Source organism: Heptranchias perlo, chromosome 4, assembly GCF_035084215.1.
Source record: "Heptranchias perlo isolate sHepPer1 chromosome 4, sHepPer1.hap1, whole genome shotgun sequence".
NCBI classification, from domain to species: Eukaryota; Metazoa; Chordata; class Chondrichthyes; order Hexanchiformes; family Hexanchidae; genus Heptranchias; species Heptranchias perlo.
The window spans coordinates 32936370-32963160 of NC_090328.1; the positions used below are offsets into that span (position 1 = coordinate 32936370).

A 26791-nucleotide genomic window follows, 5' to 3' on the forward strand; every position below is an offset into this window, starting at 1 on the left:
GGCTTCCAATGTTTAAAAACCTAATTGCCACATATAGCCCATTATATTATTATTACTTTTATTAACTTTTTTTGAATCAGTACTTTAATCTGTTTCATTGATGTAAACTGGGGCATCTATACGGTGAAATCATGTTGTCCGATATTTTTGGAGAAAAACTGACTCACTTATATGAAATTCCTATGTCTTGTATTTTATTAAGTCATTAACCCTTTTGATTTAACACGCTCAAATGTTAACACCGCACAAGTTCATCCAGTTAAACTCCAATGGAAGCGGTTTTGCATAGCGATCTGGTTCACTCCGAATTTTTGTTTACAATGTTGGGTGGATTCAGAGACTGGCAGCAATACTGTATCTTACATATCTACAGTTGCTACAGTCACATAGCACAAGTTATAAATGATTTGTTGGATAGTGTGATCCACAGACCAAATGACTTCTTCTTGATCCATACTTTCTTGCAAATCATGTTACTTAACAAAAGCCTGGGAAACTTGAATAATATTATTAAGTTTGAAATTTTTCACAATTTATTTTCACTGCTAACTTACCTGACCAATCTGTATGTGAGTTTCTTCTATTGATTGTGCAAAAGAACTCAATATTACTTTCATGTGCCGAAGATGAGCTTCTTCAATTTCCTGAAATTTCTGAGGGACAAAAAAATACAACCACAACAATATTTAAAACAAAAATAAATTTCAAACTTTCATAATTCTAAGTGTAAACAAAAAAGTAACATATATATGAAAGGCAGCAATAAAAAAAATAAATTAAGCAACATCAAATAACATAGGGTGTTATGCCATTTAATTTGACAGTGCCAGGGATGCTGCTATTAAAGGCTGAGCAGGAACAGAAAGTAGGTCACAGGTAAAAACTTGCAGTGGGACGAAACGAGTTTGATGAACAAGCACTGAGGGCCCAGTTTAAATGAGAAAGCCAAAGGCAAATAAAATCAGGATTAAGTAACTGGACAATTCTGTGGCATTAAGTTTTCAGTTATTGGCATGTACAGAATCCAGATAACTAGGGAGGGAAGTATTAAATAGTCAAGAGCTGGGGTCGAGTCCTTTTTGTCATAATTGCTCTTCGGACATCAGATTTTATGTTTTATGTCAGAAGATTGGTCAGAATATAAAAAACAGCAAAGAATGACTAAAAGAATAATAAGGAGGGAGAAATCAGGGTACGAGAGAAAGCTAGCTAGAAATATAAAAACAAATAGTAAGAGTTTCTACAGGTATTTAAAAAGGAAAAAAAGAGTAAGTAAAGTGAATGTTGGTCCTCTAGAGAGAGAGTCTGGGGAATTAATAATGGAGAATAAGGAAATGGTGGATGAACTTAACAGATACTTTGCGTCCGTCTTCACTTTAGAGGATACAAATAACATGCCAGAAATAATTGTGAATCAAGAGGTGAAAGGGAGGGAGGAACTTAAAACATTTACAATCACCAGGGAAAGGGTTCTTAAAAAAAAATTAGAACTAAAAGCTGACAAGTCCCCAGGTCCTGATGGACTTCATCCTAGGGTCTTAAAAGAAGTGGCTGCAGAGATAGTAGATGCATTGGTATTAATTTTCCAAAATTCCCTAGAATCTGGACGGGTCCCATCAGATTGAAAAATTGCGAATGTAACTCCTCTATTCAAGAAAGGAGGGAGGCAGAAAGCAGGAAACTACAGGACAGTTAGCTTAACATCAGTCATCGGGAAAATGCTAGTATCTATTATCAAGGCGGTTATAGAAGGGCACTTAGAAAATCTCAATGCAATCAGGCAGAGTCAACATGGCTTTGTGAAAGGGAAATCGTGTTTGACTAATCTATTAGAGTTCTTTGAGGAAGTAACAAGCAACATGGATAAATGGGATCCTATGGCTGTGGTGTACTTGGATTTCCAGAAGGCTTTTGACAAGGTGCCTCATCAAAGGCTACTACACAAAATAAGAGCTCATGGTGTAGGGGGTAACATATTAGCATGGATAAAGGATTGGTTAGCTAACGGGAAACAGAGACTAGGCATAAATGGGTCATTTTCAGGTTGGCAAGATGTAACGAGTGGAGTGCCACAGGGATCAGTGCTTGGGCCTCAACTATTAACAATCTATATCAATGACTTGGAATGAAGGGACCGAATGAACGGTTGCTAAATTTGCTGATGACACAAAGGTAGGTAGGAAAGTAAGTTGTGAAGAGGACATAAGGAGTCTGCAAAGGAGTATAGATAAAGTGAGTGGGCAAAAATTTGGCAGATGGAGTACAATGTGGGAAAATGTGAACTTGTCCACTTTGGCAGGAGGAATAGAAAAGCAGTATATTATTTAAATGGAGAGAGATTTCAGAACTCTGAGGTACAGAGGGATCTGGGTATCCTAGCACATGAATCACAAAAAGTTAGTATGAAGGTACAGCAAGTGATTAGGAAGGCAAATGGAATGTTGTCATTTGTTGCAAGGGTAATGGAATTACAAAAGTAGAGATGTTTTGCTACAGTTGTACAGGGCATTGGTGAGACCACATCTAGAATACTGTGTGCAGTTTTGGTCTCCTTATTTAAGAAAGGACATAATTGCTTTGGAGGTAGTTCAGAGGAGGTTCACTCAACTAATTCCTGGGATGAGGGGGTTACCTTATGAGGAAAGGTTGGACAAGTTGGGCCAGTATACACTGGAAATCCGTTTCCAGTGGTGTGCCACAGGGCTCAGTGTTGGGTCCCTTGCTATTTGTGATATATATTAATGATTTGGACTTGAATGTAGGGGGCATGATTGGTAAATTTGCAGACGACACAAAAATTGGCCGTGTAGTTAATAGTGAATAGGATAGCTGTAGACTCCAAGAAGGTATCAATGGGTTGGTGGAGTGGGCGGAAAAGTGGCAAATGGAGAAGTGTGAGGTAATGCACTTAGGGAGGGCAAACAGTAAAAGGGAATACGCAGTAAACGGGAATACATTGAGAGGAGGTAGAGGAAGTGAGAGACCTTGGAGTGCATGTGCACAGGTCACTGAAGGTGGCAGTACAGGTAGATAAGGTTGTGAAGAAGGCATACGGAATGCTCTCCGTTATTAGCCGAGGTATAGAATACAAAAGCAGGGATGTAATGATGGAACTGTATAAAACGCTGGTAAGACCACAGCTGGAGTACTGTGCACAGTTCTGGTCACCACATTACAGGAAGGACGTAATTGCTCTGGAGAGAGTGCAGAGAAGATTTACAAGCATGTTGCCAGGGCTTGAAAACTGCAGCTACGAGGAGAGATTGGATAGGCTGGGGTTGTTTTCCTTGGAGCAGAGGAGGCTGAGGGGAGACTTAGATTGAGGTGTACAAAATTATGAGGGGCCTCGATACAGTAGACAGGAAGTACCTGTTTCCCCTAGTGGAGAGTTCAAGAACTGGAAGACATAGATTTAAGCTGATTGGCGGAAGGATTAGAGGGGACATAAGGAAAAACTTTTTTACCCAGAGGGTGCTGGGTGTATGGAATTCGCTGCCTGAATTGGTGGTAGAGGCAGGGACCCTCAAATCTGCACCTAAAGTGCTGTAAGCTGCAGAGCTACAAACCAGGTGCTGGAAGATGGGATTAGAATGGGCACCTGGTTGTTCTTCGAGCCGGCGCGGACACGATGGGCCGAATGGCTCCCTTCTGTGCTGTATCTTTTCTATGGTTCTATGGAATTTAGAAGACTGAGAGGTGATCTTATTGAAACATATAAGATCCTGAGGGGACTAGAAGGGGTAAATGCTGAGGGGATGTTTCCCCTTGTGGGAGAGACTAGAACTAGGGGTGGGGGGGCACAGTTTAAAAATAAGGGGTCTCCCATTTAATGAGATGAGGAGAAATTTTTTCTCTCAGAGGGTCATGAGTCTGTGGAACTCCCTTACCCAGAGAGCGATGGAGGCAGGGTCATTGAATATTTTTAAGGCTGACTTAGATAGATTCCTGATTAACAAAGGAGTCAAAGGCTATAGTAGATAGACAGGAAAGTAGGGTTGAGGTCACAATCAGATCAGCCATGATCTTATCAAATGGCAGAGCAGGCTCGAGGGGCCGAATGTTCGTATGTATTCCATATATAGCACCCAAATGATTTGGCAAGCAATTGTTTGTGATCAGCAGGATATGCACTGGTGGTGGTATTCTTAAGAGTTTAAAAGATGTGATATCATCCAATATTAAAACCATTCTCTACACAGCAAATACAAAGTAACAAGCAGTAGTTTCCAGAACAAAAATCTAATTCATGATGCAGATAAAAAAAATTCCATTCATGATGCAGATAACCCATTAGCATTGTAACATTTTTTTAAAATATATACCATCACTCACCAATGTCTATCCTCACTATTTTTCTCAACCTCTTACATACCTTCTAAAAGCCCATATGTAAGCTTCAGAAAAAAAAAGAAAAAGAAGATTTTATCCTGGCAACCATTCACACTGCCCCTTTAAGAGTGGTATTCCTTCCCTAATGGTAGGATTGCTAATATGATAATTCCTGACACCACTGACTTACAATTAAAATATAATTTTAAGGTGACTGGTGGCACTGCGGATTAGGATATATTCTTTTACCTTGTATTTGATATATTCAAATCCAACACAAACTGATGTGATGAGAGGCCCTTCCCTGTTCCGGAAGTTTGACATGAAATGAATACTGGCAGTCTCAACTCAGGTCCTGAGCCCTCTGCGTAAAGCTAGCCTTAATTTGGCATATAATTGGGAGGTCATAAGGATGGATTGTGCAGGAAATGGAAAAAATTGCACTTGTGCAGTAAGCCTGCTCTTCTGGAATTGTGGCCATAAGGATGGCCACCACAAGAGATACAGATGCTCATACTTGTGATTTACTCCCATCCAAATAAGAGCATTCCACACTGCATACTGTTTCCTTGCCCATCCTGAAAGCAGCTGTTCATGCTGGGATACGATTTCACAAACGCCAGCGGCATTCATATTTCTTGTCCAAGTAGCCGTTCTTCACATGTGAACCTGGGCACTGAGTGTCTGGCTCTTCAATCACTTTGGGCATCATAGGCAAGCCTAACTCCATCCTCACTCATACATACTTTCTACAAAGCCAGCTAGGCTATCACAAGACAGTCAAAGAAGTGATGGTATAATTCAGTTTGTCCCAGATTAGCTTTATTGACATGTCTTTGTCAGTAAACCTGATCAAGGATAAGTTAGATGACAGCAACAAATTTAAGTCAGAGAGACAGGGTCTTATGTGCCCTCATTTAAAAAGTTGTTCTAAAGGTGTAAAATCCATTAAAAAAAACATATTAAATGGCCAAAATAAGGCAACATACAAACCAAGTTAATTTAAAAAAGAAAATGGTGCCTGCAAAAAAAAATTAGGTCATTTTAATTTTCTTGGAATATATAACCACAATGTCTGTGAATAAAGTGATTTTGTAAACATAAATATAGAGTGAATCTCCCTCCAGTTTTCCCCAATGCATCTTTGCCTCAATTACTGCATCAGAATACTATTTTCATGTCCCTCATTTGTCCTCCTTGTGCTCAGAGACTAAATTATCACCAATTACTGGTATTCTTATTTACTGTTCTTGATCACACTTGAAAGGTGAAAGGTCTCTGACACTCACCTCTCCTCTGCATTCTCAGATTGGTCCCTCTGACCCTGCTGGTGGATCAACTATCACCAGTTGCTCCATTGCAACAAGGCCTTCGCTATTCACAGCCTCATGGTGTATGATTCCAGTGGCATTCGCACACCGATAGAAACAGACAGCAATTCCTTTGCTTCACAGAAGCCTCCATACCTGGGTCCTCTCCCTACTTCCCCAAGACTCTGACCTTTCCACTAGGCCCCAATTCCACTCATTCTAAGCTCATTTGTACTTTCTTCCCCCACCTTCTCCAAGCTCATCCGTGAGACCCACTTCTTGCTCCCTTAATTTCCTTCCCACTCAATTCCACTTCCTGATCTCCATGCTAGCAATCAACGGTTCTCTTAGCTTGGCCACCAACCTTCAGGGTATCCACCACCCTAAACATTCACTCCATTCACCACCGGCGCACAGTGGCTGCAGTGTGAACCATCCACAGGATGCACTGCAGCAACTCGCCAAGGCTTCTTCGACAGCACCTCCCAAACCCGTGACCTCTACCACCTAGCAGAACAAGAGCAGCAGGCACATGGAAACAACACCACCTGCACGTTCCCCTCCAGGTCACACACCATCCCGACTTGGAAATATATCGCCGTTTCTTCATCATCGCTGGGTCAAAATCCTGGAACTCCCTTCCTAACAGCACTGTGGGAGTACCTTCACCACACGGACTGCAGCGGTTCAAGAAGGCGGCTCACCACCACCTTCTCAAGGACAATTAGAGATGGGCAATAAATGCCGCCTCGCCAGCGACGCCCACAACCCATGAACGAATAAAAAAAAAATCAGCCTTGGCTGAGTTTAAGCTCTCTTACATTTAAGTCAAAAGGTCATGGATTCAAGCCTCACCCCAGAACTTCAGCACACGTAATGTAGACCGACACTTCAGTGCAGTGTTGAGGAAGGTGCTGTCTTTGAGGCCCTGTTTGCCCTCTCTGATGAGAATAAAACATCCGAAGGCACTTTTCATAGAAGAGCATTGGAGTTCTTCTGCTGTCCTAGCCAACATTCATCCCTCAAACAACATCACTAAAACAGATTATCTGGTCATTTATCTCATTGCTGTTTTGGGACCTTGCCATGCATAAATTGGTTGCTGCATTTTCCTACATTACAATAGTGACTACACTTCAAAAGTACTTCATTGGCTATGAAGGGCTTTGGAACATCCTGCAGTCATAAAAGATGCTATATAAAAGCAAGCTAATTCTTTCAAAACTGTCATCGTTCTGCCTCCCCCTCAAAAACCCCATCCTCAATCCATCCATCCTGTCCAACTACTACTGCTTCTCCAAACTACCTTTCCACGCCAAGGTTCACCTTTCACCTTTGTGCCTATCACTCCCTTTTTCTTAGCTGGCTATAGAATACATTACTACTGGGTCTGAATAGTAAAAGGAAGACCTCACCCAGACCGCATAGGATTTTCCTCTCCAATTTCTTATGCAATAGGGAACAATATGGTGCATCTGAGAAGCCTTATTCTAATTATATCAAGCTCTTGTGCTAGAGTCTGTGTCCCTGCTCAAAGCCAGAGAATTGAGTTCTATATCTTACATGGTCCATGAGGCTACATCCTTGGGAGGAAAAATGTCGTTCAGGATGGATACATTTTAAAAAAATAAAAACACACAAGTTATATCTGGATCTTTTACTTAATGCAACAAAAAACTCCACTGGATTGCCTGAGGTATTCACTGCTTTATAAATTCCTACAAAGAACCTTCAGGCACCCAACGTAAGGTCAGGTGCCCCAGCCTCCTATGTTTTTTTACTGCTATTCACCCATTTCAGCCCCATTGCACTTCCGACACAATCTATTCCGACTTGGACTCTGCACCCTGTGCCAACTCTTTGCAGAAATCAGCTGCTCTGCCAACTCTGGGACTAAAGTCTGCTGCTCCGCTGATCTCCTGGGCTGAGCCCTCCTCCTAAACTTTTATGTTAACGTCACTCCATCACAACTTCTGGATCATTCTCCTCACTTGGTCTACTGGATCAATCTCCGTTCCTCCACTGGTTTCCTGAAACCATCTCCACACCTCTACCAGACCCTTGGATTAAACTTTGCTGTGACTTGCTCGATAATCTGTTTCGCCTCTTAACTCCCTGAATCAATCTTCACGCCTCAACTGGTTCTTTGGATAGACCTTTGCTAGCACCCTGACCAATACTCTGCTCCTATGATTGCCCCTGAACCTACCATCTCAACTGACTCCTGAAGCAGGCGCCTCTCCTTCTCTAGCTGGTAGCTGGTGCCAAGCTTCTTCCACATGGCTCCAACTGGATTTTATTCCAGAGTTACTCATCTCTTCCATGAGATTCAACACCTGCTCCCTTGATCTTCTTCCCACTTCACTCCACTTGCTGACCTCCATGCTAGCTGATATAAACAATGGTTCCTTTAGTTTCAACGCCATCCCTCACCGTTCAAAGCTGCCATCTTTCATTCCCCCCGCAAAACCCACCTCCAATCCATCCATACTTTGCAACTACTACACCACCTCCAACCTCCCTTTTCTCTCTAAGATCAGCAAACATGTCGTCACCTCCCACCTCTATGTCATTCACTCCCAAAACTTCATGCCTGAATCCCTCCAGTTCAACTTCTGCCCTGCTCAGCACCATAATGCCTTAAAGTCAGAAATGACCTCCTTTATGACTGTGACCATGCATTATTCCTCTTCGACTTTTGTGCAGCAGTTGACATGGTCCAGTGTGCTACCCTCGTCCAAAGTTTCTCCTCCGTCATCCTACTCTTGCATGACTACATTCCTACATATCAGAACGCAGCTAGCACATCTCTAATGGCTTCTCTGCTCTCCATGTCACCTCTAGATGCCACAAGGACCTATCCTTCTCTCTCTCCTCTTCCTTATTTATATACTGGCATCATCCACATGCACAGGGTCACCTTCCGTATGTATATTGATGACGTCCAGCTCTACCTGGCAACCAACCCCTTTCATGACCTAATGCTGTCTGACATCGTCATGGGTGAGTCACAACTTCCTCCAGACCAACATTTGGAAGATCAAAGCTATCATTTTCAACCCCCACTATAAATGCTGCTCACCTGCCACTGACTCTATCCCCCTCCTGGTCATTCGCTCAGGCTTGACCAGACTAATTTGACCCTAAGCTAAACTTTAAAATCCACATCCAGTCTTCTAGACCACTTATTTCCACCTCCACAACACTGCCTTTCTCTGCTATTACTGTAGTCTCTCCGCTGCTGAAACCCCTATACATGCCTTTGTCACCTCCAGTCTTGACTATTCTACTGCACTCCTTGCTGGCCTCCCATCCTCCACCATCCGTAAACTCCAACTTGTCCAAAACTCTACCACCTGTTTCCTCTCCCGCTTGCCCATCACTCCCGATTTTGCTGACCTACACTGGCTTCTTGTCCACCAACACATAAATTCTATATGAGGGATATCTACATATAGGGCATATATCTACATATCCCTCATACACCCTACCCTATGTCTGCAATTTCCACCAGCCCGATATTCCCTCTTGCACACTCCCTTCTTGTGAATCTGGCCTTGTATGCATCCCCCTCTCTGTGCCCCACCATTGGTGGCAGAGACTTCAGCTGGTCTTTCTAGAACTCCTTACCGAAACCCTTCTGCCTCACCTCTTCTTAAAAAAAAAAGCCCTCAAAACCCATTTTTCAACCAAGCTTTCAGTCAACCATCCATTTTCTTACTTGTCTCTATTTGTGAAACATTTTTGGATTTTTTTTTAAGTTAAAACCACTATATAAATGCAAGTTGTTATTGTTATTGATTAGCCTGCTGAAAGCATAAGGAGTTATTATACTAACAGAGACGTTGTTATCTATAGCTTTTGTGTACAAGACAGGCAATTTAGTTCCACTAGTTAAAAAGTACTAGTATCTTGGAGTTAGAGTCAGCGGAGTCATGCCCCGCCCCACCTGCTGAGCTCGTGCTCGATGAATCAAGTGGAAAAGGAAACGAATATGATAGATAAAAGTACAATTACTCCCTTAAAATTACTAAAAATTGTACTTATTTTTCCCCAAAGACCACGCAAAAAAGGGGTCAGCTGTAGAAGTAGAGTAAAAATGACACTCAGAGCTTAGAGAATCTATCAAGTGAGACAAGAAAAAAAAAATCCTGAGCTATTGCACAGGTCCTCGATCTTCATACTGTGTCAGAGCATGGTGTTTTGTACAGCACAATCCCAAAGACATCAGAGCAAAAAAAAAATCTGATTCCCTGGAACCAATCAAAATTGGAGAAGCTCAAACAGTGCATGAAGGATTGCTGAATAATGAAGAATTGTATACTCATATACGGTCAACACCACTCTATTATTGAGCTACTGTCAATGAAAAAAGTTTGCATAACGAAACACTTCAAATCAACTGCTACACAATAGCCATCTACTATGTTGTAAAGCAAATTCATAAGTTATACGGTCCAACATAATCCAGTGATTTATTTAAAATGTATCGCTACGTGTCTTAGGAACACAGGGACAGGAAATTCGGCCTACTTAAGTCTGCTCCACCACTTTGTTGGCCATGCAGCTCATTATATGATAATTTTTCCATTTGTGCCCTCCTACCACAGAATCTCATCTGATAAGATGCATTTCAGGAAACTGCGCACAAACAGCCCACAATTTTTCAGCAATTAATTTTTTTTTTATTCGTTCATGGGATGTGGGCATCGCTGGCGAGGCCAGCATTTATTGCTCATCCCTAATTGCCCTTGAGAAGGTGGTGGTGAGCTGCCTTCTTGAACCACTGAAGTCCGTGTGGTGACAGGTCTCCCACAGTGCTGTTAGGAAGGGAGTTCCAGGATTTTGACCCAGCGACGATGAAGGAACGGCGACATATTTCCAAGTCAGGATGGTGTGTGACTTGGAGGGGAACGTGCAGGTGGTGTTGTTCCCATGTGCCTGCTGCTCTTGTCCTTCCAGGTGGTAGAGGTCGCGGGTTTGGGAGGTGCTGCCGAAGAAGCCTTGGCGAGTTGCTGCAGTGCATCCTGTGGATGGTACACTCTGCAGCCACTGTGCGCTGGTGGTGAAGGGAGCGAATGTTTAGGGTGGTGGATGGGGTGCCAATCAAGCGGGATGCTTTGTCCTGGATGGTGTCGAGCTTCTTGAGTGTTGTTGGAGCTGCACTCATCCAAGCAAGTGGAGAGTATTCCATCACACTCCTGACTTGTGCCTTGTAGCTGGTGGAAAGGCTTTGGGGAGTCAGGAGGTGAGTCACTCGCCACAGAATACCCAGCCTCTGACCTGCTCTTGTAGCCACAGTATTTACATGGCTGGTCCAGTTAAGTTTCTGGTCAATGGTGACCCCCAGAATGTTGATGGTGGGGGATTCGGCGATGGTAATGCCGTTGAATGTCAAGGGGAGGTAGTTAGACTCTCTCTTGTTGGAGATGGTCATTGCCTGGCACTTGTCTGGCGCAAATGTTACTTCCCACTTATCAGCCCAAGCCTGGATGTTGTCCAGGTCTTACTGCATGAGGGCTCGGACTGCTTCATTATTTGAGGGGTTGCGAATGGAACTGAACACTGTGCAATCATCAGCGAACATCCCCATTTCTGACCTTATGATGGAGGGAAGGTCATTGATGAAGCAGCTGAAGATGGTTGGGCCTAGGACACTGCCCTGAGGAACTCCTGCAGCAATGCCCTGGGGCTGAGATGATTGGCCTCCAACAACCACTACCATCTTCCTTTGTGCTAGGTATGACTCCAGCCACTGGAGAGTTTTCCCCGATTCCCATTGACTTCAATTTTACCAGGGCTCCTTGGTGCCACACTCGGTCAAATGCTGCCTTGATGTCAAGGGCTGTCACTCTCACCTCACCTCAGGAATTCAGCTCTTTTGTCCATGTTTGGACCAAGGCTGTATTGAGGTCTGGGGCCGAGTGGTCCTGGCGGAACCCAAACTGAGCATCGGTGAGCAGGTTATTGGTGAGTAAGTGCCGCTTGATAGCACTGTCGACGACACCTTCCATCACTTTGCTGATGATTGAGAGTAGACTGATGGGGTGGTAATTGGCAGGATTGGATTTGTCCTGCTTTTTGTGGACAGGACATACCTGGGCAATTTTCCACATTGTCGGGTAGATGCCAGTGTTATAGCTGTACTGGAACAGCTTGGCTAGAGGTGCAGCTAGTTCTGGAGCACAAGTCTTCAGCACTACAGCTGGGATGTTGTCAGGGCCTATAGCCTTTGCTGTATCCAGTGCACTCAGCCGTTTCTTGATATCACATGGAGTGAATCGAATTGGCTGAAGACTGGCTTCTGTGATGGTGGGGATATCGGGAGGAGGCCGAGATGGATCATCCACTCGACACTTCTGGCTGAAGATGGTTGCAAACGCTTCAGCCTTGTCTTATGCACTCACGTGCTGGATTCCGCCATCATTGAGGATGGGGATGTTTGCAGAGCCTCCTCCTCCCATTAGTTGTTTAATTGTCCACCACCATTCACGACTGGATGTGGCAGGACTGCAGAGCTTTGATCTGATCCGCTGGTTGTGGAATCGCTTAGCTCTGTCTATAGCATGTTGCTTCCTCTGTTTAGCATGCATGTAGTCCTGAGTTGTCGCTTCACCAGGTTGGCACCTCATTTTTAGGTACGCCTGGTGCTGCTCCTGGCATGCTCTTCTACACTCCTCATTAAACCAGGGTTGATCCCATGGTTTGTTGGTAATGGGCTGCACATGTGATTTCCCAATCTATACCAAGAGTATGCAAATGAAAAATTTACTCTCATCTCAACCCTTTCTCCATATCCCTTAGTAGATCTATGCATAGGAAATACTCTTGTCACTTACATTCAGTGTATATAAATGCATGCAGATATGAAAGATCACATTCTTAGTTTGGCTCCATATGACTTGGGATTCATTATAAATCAGGTAACAAATAATAGTGCACCAATTATTAACCTGCATACAATACATACCCGTGCAGTTTCTGTCATTTTCTGTTCAAAATCTGTTCTGGCCACAGCATATTTTTCCACATATAGTTTATAGGTTTCTGTAGCTTTTTTAGATTTTACAACTGCCTGAACAGAACACAAAAGGCAAAAAAAACAGGTTAACTACTGAAGCACTTTATAGATCAAAATAGGGTATATGTATTCGTATAGAGCTATGCAGTACATGAAATTTAGAGCAATGGAACATACAATTCAAAGTATAGTATTTTACTGTCTGCCTTTTTTGAAAAACAACCGAGCACATAGCTACACGTGATCCAATTTTAAAAAAAGTAATAATGTAGTCTATTCCATTATCTACAGTGCATTCTGTTGGTACTCTTGCCTCTTCAGATTAATGTTTTCTTTGTAGAAGACAACCTTATCAGGGCTTATCTCTAGTACATTCATTTGGTACAGACTGGTCTACACCACCTATCTGGTTTAATCTGGCTCAGACAAGGCTTTCAATACCTCCACTTGGTAAGTCATAACCTTTAAGAACCTTTACGAAACAGGACTGGCAATCATAAACATGCCTCTTTCTGTCTTAAAAGATTAATTACATCTTATGAGGACTGTGCATGATAGAAAAACATCAGCACTTGTGTTGTTTTTGACAGACCAATAGAATTACTATGCGATTTTCAGAAGTCCAATAAAAAAGCCCTAAAAGGTTAAAAAAAAATTCTCAATCTACTGCTATCAGTAAATTAGCAGCTTGGACTTTTCTGCACTTCATCAGGAATATCTATTTTTCCTCCTTTTAAATTGATACTATTTGAAAAAGGGAATATAGAGCAATGACTATAGGAGTTCATAATAGACAAACATAGTTCCATTAAAATGAAATTATACCATAAGAAAATGTGGTAGTAATAAAAACAAGTATATATCTAATAATTGAAAGTTTGTGTCCATGATTAATCCTATTTTGATATTGTATAATAGTAATATGCTAGTGAGCCTATTTTGTCACCAATTGGTCCATATGACACCACAACTAACAAAATCATTGGAAAAGGTGTCCAACCACTGTTATGGTTTCATTCCTTCCCCCGCACCCTGTTAATCCTCCACCCTGAGTATTTTACCCATTGTGTCTGACTTTCCCTCCCTTGTAGGCCCACCCAGAACACTCCAGCTCTGCTCCCTCCCCCCCTTCAAAGGAGATCTGCCCCGGTGCTCAAGGTCCACTTTCTCCATGCCACACAGTGGTTTTAGAAACAGCCTCAGTCTATACTGCTATCAACCCCATTCTCAAAGCTCCAAGCTCTGTTCCCCAAGTTGGAAATACAACAGAGTGCTGCTCCAGACCAGTTTTAAGTAGGACAGTCTCGATCAACTTTGGGATCGGCAGACCAGCTGATTTGACAAACTCTACTCCAAAAGGCAGAAAAGCAATAGATTGTCACCACTGCCTGACAACAATAATGCTCCTTTGGGCCCCAAACACAAAGACCAGCATCGCAAAAGCTTCACCCTCACTTTTAACTTGGGCCCTGCTCTTCTTCTCCCTCGTTCCATCTTCGGGATCTGGACCTTGCCCCCTAACAACTTTGGAGATTGTCCCCCACTACCACACTTCTAGCTGTGTGGCTGGCTTTCCGCAGAATTGGGCCTCCTCCTCCTGCCCACCTCAGGGCCTAGGCCCTATATTCTTTCTTACTCATGCGTTGTAATGGTTTCTAGATGTGCCAGTACTGGTCAGGGCTGCAATTCTACATCTACCACAACAGCAACAGATACGGCACGGGATACGAAACTGTGGATTCTGGATCCACTGTTCCCTCTGATGGCAGACAGCCTCCCCACCCCAAAGCAGCCTCTCATCACAAGCATTTCTCTCCCAGTTCAAGCCCCAACCTCTACCAGCCTGAGAGAAACCCACTTCTGTTCAGCTCATAGTCCAGCCCCCAGTTTCTCATGCATATAACTGCATCTCCTGGACAGCCTCTTCTGCCCTGCCCAAATCCCTTCCTCACACCAGGTATATCTTGGCGCTCATCTTGCTGTGTGGCTTTGTCTTTAAAGAGTGTAAAATATACAAATTCAGTAAAGGAATATATATGGGATGCATACAAACATGGTTGAAAATGTCGAGAATGGATGAAAGGAAGAACAGACAAAGCAACGAGACAGAAAGTCAAAAAAAATTAAGACAAGAGGAGTGGAAGACAAACACAAAAGGTACAGGGAAAGAATTACACAGAGAGAGAAACTGAGAAGCAGTATATGAAGAGACATTTTTAATCCACAAGTAATTGCACAGATCAACTGGTTAGTAATAAATTGTGCTTTGTATTTCAAGTCATTTCCTCCTTAGGTCATGTAATATTAACCCAAATTATGTTAATATTCCATACACAGTACTCCAGTCTGTTAATTTTAATAGTTAGGAGCAGGGTGGAAGAGAAGGAGTCATAGAATCAAGCTTCCAGCAATGCACATAATGAAAACCCATGGGGCAAAAAAAGGAATATCCTACTCCACCACTGTGACTGTAGTAAAGCATAAATCATGCCTTGCCATCAGACTTAAAGCCTGGCCCACCAGAGTATTCAGGGTCAGGGTAGGATAATTATAATAAAACAGGTGGACACTTGCAATTGTATGGGTACACCTTAGGCACTTGCTGTGGGGGGAGGGGTGATTTGCAAAACATGGCACTTTACAACTGCTTAGGGGTGAAGCTACCACAAACTGAAAAGAACAGTGGAAATTGGCCCTCTGGTTGCTACCTGCAATATTCTGAGATGTTCCAGGCCAAGATCCTGAGTGCCCCACTGACCTGGATGCTGGTATCTTGCCAGCATCCATGTTGTTTACAGCAAAATTAGGAGCAGTGGGAATTCCAGCAGGTGATGCCATCCAACCAGCTCACCTCCTTCTTGACTTTCGGCCATTGATGGGATGGGTGGAACTTCCAGCCACTCCTGCCCCCAGTGAGAATTCCCAGCACGTGATCATCAGGGATGAGACATGGAACATAAATCTTGTCATTAAAAGGGTACTTACGCTGTTAAGTACGAGCTCGAACTTTCTGCAGCAAGTTTATTTCATATTTACTGTGCAAATGAAGCGATTTCTTGAAACTCATGGGGAGGTTGATGGCGAGCTCCTGTTTTCACGAGGCTAACAGTGGAGCAATGCAAATAGTTCAGCAATTTGTGGCGATTTGCAACTCACGAGTTATCTCTTCCTTGCCACAATTTGCTGAACAATTTACATTCTAATATAACAGCATGCACATTAAACTCGCTGTTATTTTCCCAGCAAATTCTGCGCCCTGGTGTTTCTGGGTGCTGCACAATTTCTCCCCCCCACCTGTCCTCTCCTGTCCCTTTTATTCAGGAATTCGACTTCAACCTGAGAAAATGTGGGGCCATTAACTCTAATTTTCTAATCAAATAGTTTATTGAGCTCACCTTTTCCACTTCTTTCTGTGTTGCTCCTTCCTTTTTTAACCTTTCATATTCTAAACACTTGGCACTGTAGTTTTCCTTAGATTTCTGCAGTGTTTGAGTGATGCTTTGAATGTTCTGTACAGCGTCCAGGGTCCCTGCCACTTCTTCTTTTGTCTATAATAGAAAAAAGATCAAAAATGAAGTATTTCCTAATTACTAGCCACTCATTCTAAAAAAATTAATAATTTGTGTCAATTAATTAGAATTCATTGCAAGCAATTAGGAAGGCAAATGGCATGTTGGCCTTTATTGCAAGGGGGTTGGAGTACAAAAGTAAGGAAGTCTTACTACAATTGTCCGGGGCTTTGGTGAGATCACACCTGGAGTACTGTGTACAGTTTTGGTCTCCTTATCTAAGGAAAGGATATACTTGCCTTGGAGGCGATGCAACGAAGGTTCACTAAATTGATTCCTGGGATGAGAGGGTTGTCCTTTGAGGAGAGATTAAGTAGAACCATGGCGGCGGGGGGTCGATTGGGCACGTGGGTAACACGCCTGGTGAAATCAGTCTGCCCCGCGCGCAATCGCAGGCTGATTGGATCCACTTACCTGTTGTTCCGGGTTCCCCGCTGCTAAGCTGCACAGCGGGCGGACTGTGCATACACAGTAAGGTCTGTCAGCTGGACGAGCTCTATTTAAAGGGGCAAGAAGTGGCAGTAGTGGTGCCAATATAATATGCAATGTGAGTTGATCAGAAATTAAATATAAGTAAAAACCATGACAAACCCTCAAACACCCTTGTGCATCACCTTCATGCTCACGATACGTTTGCCTTACGCTTCCTACTGCACATATGTGATGCATGCCCTGTGGCTGCAGCACAGGTAGTGGCAGGTTGAGGCTTACTGTGAAAGAGATGCATGAGAGGGTGAGCAAGCACTCCACTGACTGATGCTGCAAGAAATAGGAAAAATTACAGCATGGAGCAGCCCAGGGGGAAGGCTGCTCCCAGGTTTAATGATGCTTCACTCCAGCTCTTATTGGATGGAGTGAGGAGGAGGGGGAGGACAGAGATCTTCCCCCCGGCGGGCGGGAGGAAGCGGCCTGCCTCTGCCACCAAGGCCTGGCTCGAGGTGGCAGAGGAGGTCACCTGCACCACCAACATATCGCCCACCTGCATAAAGTGCAGGAGGTGCTGCAATGACCTAAGTAGGTCAGCCAAAGCGAGTACACTTACTCATTCCCCTACACTCCATCGGTCACATCACCGCCCCCACCCCACATCTCCTTCTGCACTGCCAACATTACTCTGTTACATCACCCCTCACACCCACTCAAACCTCATCCTCATCTTATCTGCACTTACTCACCTCGCCAGTACTCATCCTGCCACTACCACTCAACCCAATCCTCATACAATCTCATGGCTCTATCTCATACTCACCCTCTCATGCATCTCTTTCACAGTCGACCTCAACCTGCCATTACCTGTGCTGCAGCCACAGAGCATGCATCACATATGTGCAGTCGGAAGCTTAAGGCAAACGTGTCCTGAGCATGAAGGTGATGCACAAGGGTGTTTGAGGGTTTGTCATGGTTTTTACTTATATTTAATTTCTGATCAACTCACATTACATATTATATTGGCACCACTACTGCCACGTCTTTGCGAATCTTGTCTGGTTTGTGCAATAATGCCCTTTCCTGAGGATCACAATGAAGATCCACAACTGCCACCCATTGTGTCACTGCAGAGTGGGTGTAGGTGTATTTGCAGGGCTCTTTTGTGCAGACGACTGAGAGACGTCGGCGATGTCCCCGGTGGCACCCTGGAAGGATGCGGAGGAGAAGTTGTTGAGGGCAGTGGTGACTTTGACAGCGACAAGTAAGAAGATGGTGCTCGGGCCAGCTGGGAGCAGCTTGGCATGAAGGAGGCTGCAGATGTCCACGACTACATGTCGAGTGACTAAGCCTCCGTGTGCACTGCTGCTCAGAGAGGTCCAGGAAGTTGAGCCTCGGTCTGTGGACCCTGTGGCGAGGGTAGTGCCCTCTGCGACGCATCTCTCTCTGCGGTTGCCCTCCCTCCTGCTGTGCAGGTGGATGTGTCACAGCACTGTGTTGTGGAGCTCCACGTGTCAGAGGTAGACGGCGTGGCCGGTGATGCTGTTCGCCCTCCGAGGAGGTCATGACTGCATCTACGGCGGCCCCCATCCGGAAGATGTACATCTGAGGGGGTCCGCAAGATAGGTACATGTGTCTGGACACCGGGGTAAGTGTGCAAGTTGGTGAATTTTGTTGTTAGGAGGGTGGTGGAGGCCAAACTTTGTCCAAAGTGACAGAGTGGCCTCCTGCAATGAGTGAGGGTCTCCCCCCCAACCTGTCAAATGGACCTTTGCAGCTGCCACAGGCTGATGGCTGCAACACGTCCATTTGAACTAGGAGTGTTTCCCCCAGTACGGGAAACAGTCCCAGTCAGTTGCAAAATCCCATCCCTGCTAAAATAACAGGTCAGTCCGGTCTGTGAACAACCTGAAGTACCTGTTCAATTACTTTAAGTGGCACCCCGCCGGCTTTAATTGCCGGCGGGAGTCCCACATGCGGGGGCTGCGCGCGCATGTCAGCGCGTCAGTGGGGAACCCGGAAATGGGGCAGGTTGGAGCTGGGCTCCCGACCCGCCCTGGGAATCCCTGATTTTCGTAGCCCCCCTGCCACGAACGTACCCGATCGCGGGTGCAAAAATCAAGCCCATACTCTCGAGTTTAGAAAAATGAGAGATGATCTCATTGAAACATAAGATTCTGAGAGGGCTTAACAGGATAGACGCTGAGAGGTTGTTTCCAGGCGAGTCTAGAACTAGGGGGCATAGTCTCAGAATAAGGGGTCGGCCATTTAAGGCTGAGATGAGGAGGAATTTCTTCATTCAGAGGGTTGTGAATCTTTGGAATTCTCTACCCCAGAGGGCTGTGGATACTGAGTCATTGAGTATATTCAAGGCTGAGATAGATAGATTTTTGGACGCTAGGGGAATCAACGGATATGGGGATCGGGCGGGAAAGTGGAGTTGAGGCCAATCAGCAGCCGTGATCTTATTGAATGGTGGAGCAGGCTTGAGGGGCCGTATGGCCTACCTCTGCTCCTATTTCTTATGTCCTTATGTTCATTGAAGGTGCTGTTTCTTAAAAACAGAAGTTCAATATACACTTTTAATCATTTCATGATTCATATATGTTTCAAAATACTTTCGGATAATTTAATGATCAAGGTAAAGAATGTCAAGGAATGAAACATTAATCCAATTTTACACTCAATGTCAGCATTAAACACTCCCAAGATCAAGTATAGCACAGGTAATATTACAAAGCATCAATCCTTCCACCCTCTGGTTCTTGACCCTTCTGCCAATGGGAACAGTTTCTCTCTATCCACTCTGTCTGGGCCCTTCATGATTTTCAAATTTTCATCTTAAATCTCCTCTCAACCTTCTCTGTTCCAAGGAGAACAACACCCAGCGTCTCCAGTCTATCCACGTAACTAAAGTCCCTCATCCCTTGAATAATTCTAGTAAATCTCTCTGCACCCTCTCTAAGGCTTTCACATCTTTCCTAAAGCGCGGTGCCCAGAACTGGACACAATACTCCAGTTGTGGCCAAACCAGTATTTTATAAAGGTTTATCACGACTTCCTTGTTTTTCTGGTTTTCTAGTTTCTTGGAATGGAAGTCTTCTAAAAAATAATTAACTCTGCCTCCTATATTGGTATGATCTGCAAATTTTGACACCATTTCCTCCAAGCCTATTTCCAAACCATTTATATACGCAGTGAGCAGAAGTGGCCCCAGAACTGAATTCTGTGGGACACCACCACCCACTTTTTAACCACTCTGAAAAACTGCCCTTAACTCCTACTCTTTTTCCCCCCCTTATATCCAACTTTTAATCCAGTTTGCTACCCTCCTCCTAATCTTCTCTAGTAATCTCCTGTGTGGTACCTTGTCAAAGGCTTTCCTGACGTCCATGTATACTACATCCATTGCATTTCCTCCATCTACCATATCTGTTACCTCCTCAAAGAATTCCATAAGGATAGTCAACCACAAATGTTCCTTTTGAAATCAATGCTAACCACTTCTATTTTCTCTTTTTTTAGTTACATGGTAATTTCACCCTTAATTTGAGACTCTAAAAATTTCCTCATATTAAACTAACTGGCTTGAAATTACCCGGATGCTAAATTGAAGTCCTGCCTGCCTGCCTAGTAAATATTAAATGTCCCATGGCACTGCTCAAAGGGAGGGAGTTCTCCTGGTGTTGTGTCAAATATTTCTCTCTTAACAAACGTCATCAAAAAACAGATAAACTAGTCCTTCACTTCACTGCTATATGTGGAATATTGCTGGTGCAAACTGGCTGCTGCTTTTGCCTACATAGCAAACACTACACTTCAAAAGTTATTCAATTTGTGAAGCACTTTGAGATGTTTCAATTACATTACAAGGCACTATATAAATAACAATTTATATTAGTTTAAAGGTAGGGCAAATGATTTATCTGATCAGATTCTCAGCATAAAAATATTTGGTTGGTTGCAATTAAATTCATTCCAAAAAAAAGACTTGTACACACCAAACATTTGCAAAAAACATAATGACTACTATTTTCAGGTACGGTACTAAAGCTTATACACTTATTGGTGAAAGAACTGTTTCCAAATTTGTATCCAGAAACATTTAGTCATACTGGATGATAAAGATACTAAATGTTTCCTTACCTTCTTATGTGCCTTGGTCTGTTCGTCTCCATACTTCTGTACTTCTTTAATTAATTCTTGTAGTTTTCGTACAAGATCTAAATGACTACTGGCTAGTTTCTCGGTTGACAATTTTAAAACATCCCACACTGGTGCAAATGTTCTGAAGGAATACATAACGTAAAGAGATAAAACACAATAGCAGTAGCAGACAGAAAATGGTAACAAGTAAACTTAAAGACATTTTCGAGGTACTCTTAAAATCTAGTTTGCTATATCATGTTAAAATTGGAATATACATCAGAGACTTACCCCAGCTGACTGTAATTGCTTGTTGTTTTGGCTAATTTGGTCATAGACCTTGAATAAGTATCTTCTATCGTTACACTGTTCAGAAAAAAAACAGAAGTCATTTTCCTTGCACTTTTTTTCAAAAAAACTTGTCATATCTCATCTTAAATAATTTCTTGACTATTTCTGTGACAGTGCTTTCATAACATGTCTTTCTTTTTAACTTCAAAGATTATGTTAATACACAAAATACAAATGCAAAGAAATTCTGGTGGAAAAAACTTGTTAACATTTAATAGAAAAGTTTAAATTTGCAAGTACACGCACACAAAAGCATCATTACAGAAGTTAGGAGTAGAGGAGAACACTACATTGGGGAGACCAAATGCAGATTGAGCGATCACTTTGCTGAACACCTCCGCTCAGTCTACGAGCATGACCCTGACCTGTTGGTCACTTGCCATTTTAATTCCCCGTCCCACTCCCACTCTGACCTCTGTCCTCGGCCTCTTACACTGTTCCAATGAAGCTCAACATAAGCTCGAGGAACAGCACCTCATCTTTTGATTAGGCACTTTACAACCTTTGGGACTCAACACTGATTTCAATAACTTCAGATCATAACCACTCCTCCCATTTTTTCGGACAGCAGGTACTGGTAATGGTTCTGATGTTGCCATTTACAGCTCCTCTAGACCCATCTTTTGTTTCTTTACTTGTCCCATTACTTCCCGCCTTCCCTTGCACCATCATCCCTTTTGTCATTTAATCAGTCCTGCCCTCCATCCTATTACTGACCTTCCCCTTTGTTCTTTCCTCCCCTTTCCCTGGCTCTGTACTTGCTTAAAAACTGTTTAATCTTCAACTTCTCCCAGTTCTGACAAAGGGTCATTGATCTGAAACATTAACTCTGTTTCTTTCTCCACAGATGCTGCCTGACTTGCTGAGTATTTCCAGCATTTTCTGTTTTTATTGCGGTACTTCACATTAAATTTCATCTGCCATTGTTCTGCCCACCTACATATTTTCTCGACCTATAATTTCGGAGCTGCCTCCTATTCCCTAATTTGACATCATCTGCAGATGTGAGCACTTTGCATGGGGTAACTTGATGGAAATTAGAAACAAGAGTGGTCCCAATACCGAGCCCTGGACGCCCTACTTAGTACATCCCACCACCTCAATATAAATCCTCCTGACAAGCAGCAATTATTTTCTACCCTTTAGACAGTTTATCAATACTCAAGATTTACCCTGAATTTTCACAGCTTCGAGCTTCGCTAATAGCCTTTCATGTTAAATTCTGTCAAATGCCTCTGTAAGTCCAGGTGCAACATATTGTGCAGTCTACTCGGGACATGGCTTCCGCATAGTAGTCACATTGAGTCTACAGCACAGGAACAGGCCATTCATCCCAACTGGTCTAAGCCGGCGTTTATGCTCCACAAAAACCTCCTCCCTCCCTACTTCATCTAAGCCCACCAGCATACCCTTCTATTCCTTTCTCCCTCATGTACTTATCTAGCTTCCTCCTAAATGCATCTATGCTATTTGCCTCAACTGCTCCTTGTGGTAGCACATTCCACATTCTTAGGGTACAGAAGTTTCTCCTGAATTCCTTATTGGATTCATTAGTGACTATCTTATATTGATGACCTCTAGTTTTGGTCTCCCCCACAAGTAGAAACATTTTCTCTACGTCTACCCTATCAAACCTTTTCATTATCTTAAAGACTTCTATCAGGTCACCCCTCAGCCTTCTCTTTTTTTTAAAAGAGAAAAGAGCCCCACCTGCTCAGGATATTCAAGGATATCCTCTCAGTTCTGGTATTCTCCTAGTGAATCTTTTTTGTACCTTCTCCAATGCCTCTATACCCTTTTTATAATAGGGAGACCAGAACTGTGCACGATATCCAAGTGTGGGCCAACCAATGTTCGATACAAGTTTAATATAACTTCTCTGCTTTTTAATTCTATCCCTCTCGAAATGAACCCCTGTGCATTGTTTGCCTTTTTTATGGCCTTAAAAACCTGTGTCACTACTTTTAGTGATTTGTGTATCTGTACCCCAATATCCCTTTGTCCTTTACCACATTTAGACTCTTAATATCCAAGCAATATGCAGCCTTCTTACTCTTCTCAGCAAAATGCACATCACACTTATCTATATTGAAATTCATTTTCCAATTATATGCCCATTCTGCAGTCTACTTGCATTTTGACACATTCTTCATCAATGGCAGATGAAATTTAATGCGGACAAGTGTAAAGTACTGCAATAAAATTGAAAACTCAGCAAGTCAGGCAGCATCTGTGGAGAAAGAAACAGAGTTAATGTTTCAGGTCGATGACCCTTCGTCAGAATTGCGAGAAGGGGTTAATTAATAATCTTCTTGTGTGGGGTCCTTTAGGGAAGAGTGACCATAACATGATAGAATTCTTCATTAAGATGGAAAGTGAAGTAATCCAATCCGAAACTAGGGTCCTAAATCTAAACAAACGAAACTACGAAGGTATGAGGAGTGAATTGGCTATGATAGATTGGGAAGCTTCATTAAAAGGCACGACAGTGGATAGGCAATGGCTAACATTTAAGGAACGAATGCATGAATTGCAACAATTATACATTCCTTTCTGGCGCAAAAACACAAAAGGAAAAGCAGCCCAACCATGGCTAACAAAAGAAATTAAGGATAGTATTAGATCCAAGAGGAATCATATAAAGTTGCCAAAAAAAGTAGCAAGCCTGAGGATGGGGAGCAGTTTAGAATTCAGCAAAAAAAGACCAAGAGATTGATTAAAAGGGGAAAAATAGAGTATGAGGGTAAACTTGCAAGGAAAATAAAAGTGAACTGTAAAAGCTTCTACAAGTATGTAAAAAGAAAAAGATTAGTGAAGGCAAATGTAGGTCCCTTACAGTCAAAAACGGGAGAATTTATAATGGGGAACAAAGAAACGGTAGAGCAATTAAACAAATACTTTGGTTCGGTCTTCACGGAAGAGGACACAAATAACTTCCCAGAAATGCTGGGGAACCAAGGTTCTAGTGAGAAGGAGGAATTAAAGGAAATATGGATTAGTGAAAAAAGAGTCCTGCAGAAATTAATGTGACTGAAAGCTGATAAATCCTCAGGGACTGATAATCTGCATCCCAGAGTACTAAAAGAGGTAGCCATGGAAATAGTGGATGCATTAGTTGTCATCTTCCAAAATTCTATAGATTATGGAACAGTCCCTGCAGATTGGAGAGTGGTAAATGTAACCCCACTATTTAAAAAAGGGAGAGAAAACAGGGAACTACAGACCAGTTAGCCTAACATCAGTAGTAGGGAAAATGCTAGAGTCTATTATAAAGGATGTGATAACAGGACACTTAGAAAATATCAACGTGATTAGACAAAGTCAACATGGATTTATGAAAGAGAAATCGTGGTTGACAAACCTACTGGAGTTTTTTGAGGATGTAACTAGTAGAATAGATAAGGGAGAACCAGTGGATGTGGTGTATTTGGATTTTCAGAAGGACTTTGATAAAGTCCCACATGAGAGGTTAGTGTGCAAAATTAAAGCACATGGGATTGGTGGTAATATACTGGCATGGATTGAAAATTGGTTAACAGACAGGAAACAGAAAGTAGGAATAAATGGGTCTTTTTCAGGGTGGCAGGCACTGACTATTGGGGTACCGCAGGGATCAGTGCTTGGGCCCCAGCTATTCACAATATATATCAATGATTTGGATGAGGGAACCAAATGTAATATTTCCAAGTTTGCTGACGACACAAAACTAGGTGGATCGTGAGTTGTGAGGAAGATGCAAAGAGTCTTCAAGGCGATTTAGACAAGTTGAGTGAGTGGGCAAATACGTGGCAGATGCAGTATAATGTGGATAAATGTGAAGTTATCCACTTTGGAAGGAAAAACAGAAAGGCAGAGTATTATTTAAATGGTCATAGATTGGGAAATGTTGACGTACAATGGGAACTGGGTGTCCTTGTACACCAGTCACTGAAAGCAAACATGCAGGTGCAGCAAGCAGTTAGGAAGGCAAATGGTATGTTGGCCTTCATTGCAAGAGGATTTGAGTACAGGAGCAAGGATGTCTTACTGCAGTTATACATGGCCTTGGTGAGACCACGCCTGGAGTATTGTGTGCAGTTTTGGTCTCCTTACCTAAGAAAGGATATACTTGCCATAGAGGGAGTGCAGTGAAGGTTCACCAGACTGATTCCTGGGATGGCAGGACTGTCGTATGAGGAGAGGTTGGGTGGACTCGGCCTGTATTCACTCGAGTTTAGAAGAATGAGAGGGGATCTCATTGAAACATATAAAATTCTGACGGGGCTAGACAGACTGGATGCAGGGAGGATGTTTCCCCTGGCTGGGGGGTCCAAAACGAGGGGTCACAGTCTCAGGGTACGGGGTAGGACATTTAGGACTGAGGTGAGGAGAAATTTCTTCACTCAGAGGGTGGAGAACCTGTGGAATTCTATGCCACAGAAGGCTGTGGAGGCCAAGTCACTGAATATATTTAAGAAGGAGCTAGATAGATTTCTGGACACAAAAGGCATCAACGGTAATGGGGAGAGAGCCGGAATATGGTATTGAGATAGAGGATCAGCCATGATCATATTGAATGGCGGAGCAGGCTCGAAGGACCAAAGGGCCGACTCCTGCTCCTATTTTCTATGTTTCTATTAACTACAACCCCCAATTTGGTGCAGTCTGCAAATTTTGAAATTGTACTTCCGATTCCAGAGTCCAAATCATTAATGTAAATTGTGAACATAAGTGGTCCCAGCACCAATCCCTGCGGAACACCACTTGCCACATTTTGCCAGTCTGCGTAGCTATCCTTAACCCCTACTCTCTGTTTTCAATAAGGTACCGCATTATGGAGTCATGACTAAGGTCAAAGCATGTGGAGTCGGGACAGGTAGCAGAATGGATAGCAAGCTGGCTACAAAACAGAAAACAAAGAGTAGCTACCCTTAACCCCTACTCTGTTTTCTGTTTTGTAGCCAGCTTGCTATCCATTCTGCTACCTGTCCCGACTCCACATGCTTTGACCTTAGTCATGACTCTATAATGCGGTACCTTATCGAAGGCCATTTGAAAATCCAAAGATATTACATCTACTGCATTACCCTTGTCTACTCAAACTGTTACTTCTTCAAAGAATTCAATAAGATTAGTCAAGCATGACTTACCCTTCTGAAATCCGTGCCGACTACTCTACTATATTTTTGTTTTTAACATTTTTTCTATTACATCTATGAGTAAAAAATCCATTATCTTTGCTAGCACTGACGTTAAGCTAACTGGTCTTTAGTTCCCTGGACTTGTTCTATCTCCCTTTAATATAGGAATCACATTAGCTGTCTGCCAGTCCTCTGGCACTATTTCCTTTTCTAATGAATTTATATATGTAATAGTCTCTGCTATCTCTTCCCTAACTTCTTTTAGTATGCACGGATGCAATCCATCTGGACCAGAGTTTTTAATCCTATTTTTAATTAGTTTTTCAATTATCTCCGCCTTTCTATCGTAAATTTCCGTAACAGCCAGTTAGTCAAGCACGATCTTTTGTTACTGAATCCATGGCGACTGCTGTTTAGTAGATTAATATTGTTCAGATCATCCTCAAGTTTACTCATATAATTAATTCGATTATTTTACACGATGGAACCAAGACTAATGGGTCTATAGTTGCCTGTGTC

General features: G+C 42.9%; 1 protein-coding gene across 1 annotated transcript in view; it reads right to left on the reverse strand.

Moving 5' to 3' along the window:
• fcho2 (FCH and mu domain containing endocytic adaptor 2) overlaps positions 1-26791 on the reverse strand; it is a 239153-nt gene that overhangs the window by 150130 nt on the left and 62232 nt on the right. Inside the window, exons 3-7 of the mRNA XM_067982732.1 lie at positions 21093-21167; positions 20802-20943; positions 16056-16208; positions 12610-12714; positions 555-653 (exon numbers count right to left, since the gene is read on the reverse strand). Coding sequence (XP_067838833.1) covers positions 555-653; positions 12610-12714; positions 16056-16208; positions 20802-20943; positions 21093-21167 — 574 coding nt within the window. The remainder of the gene's footprint in view (positions 1-554; positions 654-12609; positions 12715-16055; positions 16209-20801; positions 20944-21092; positions 21168-26791) is intronic.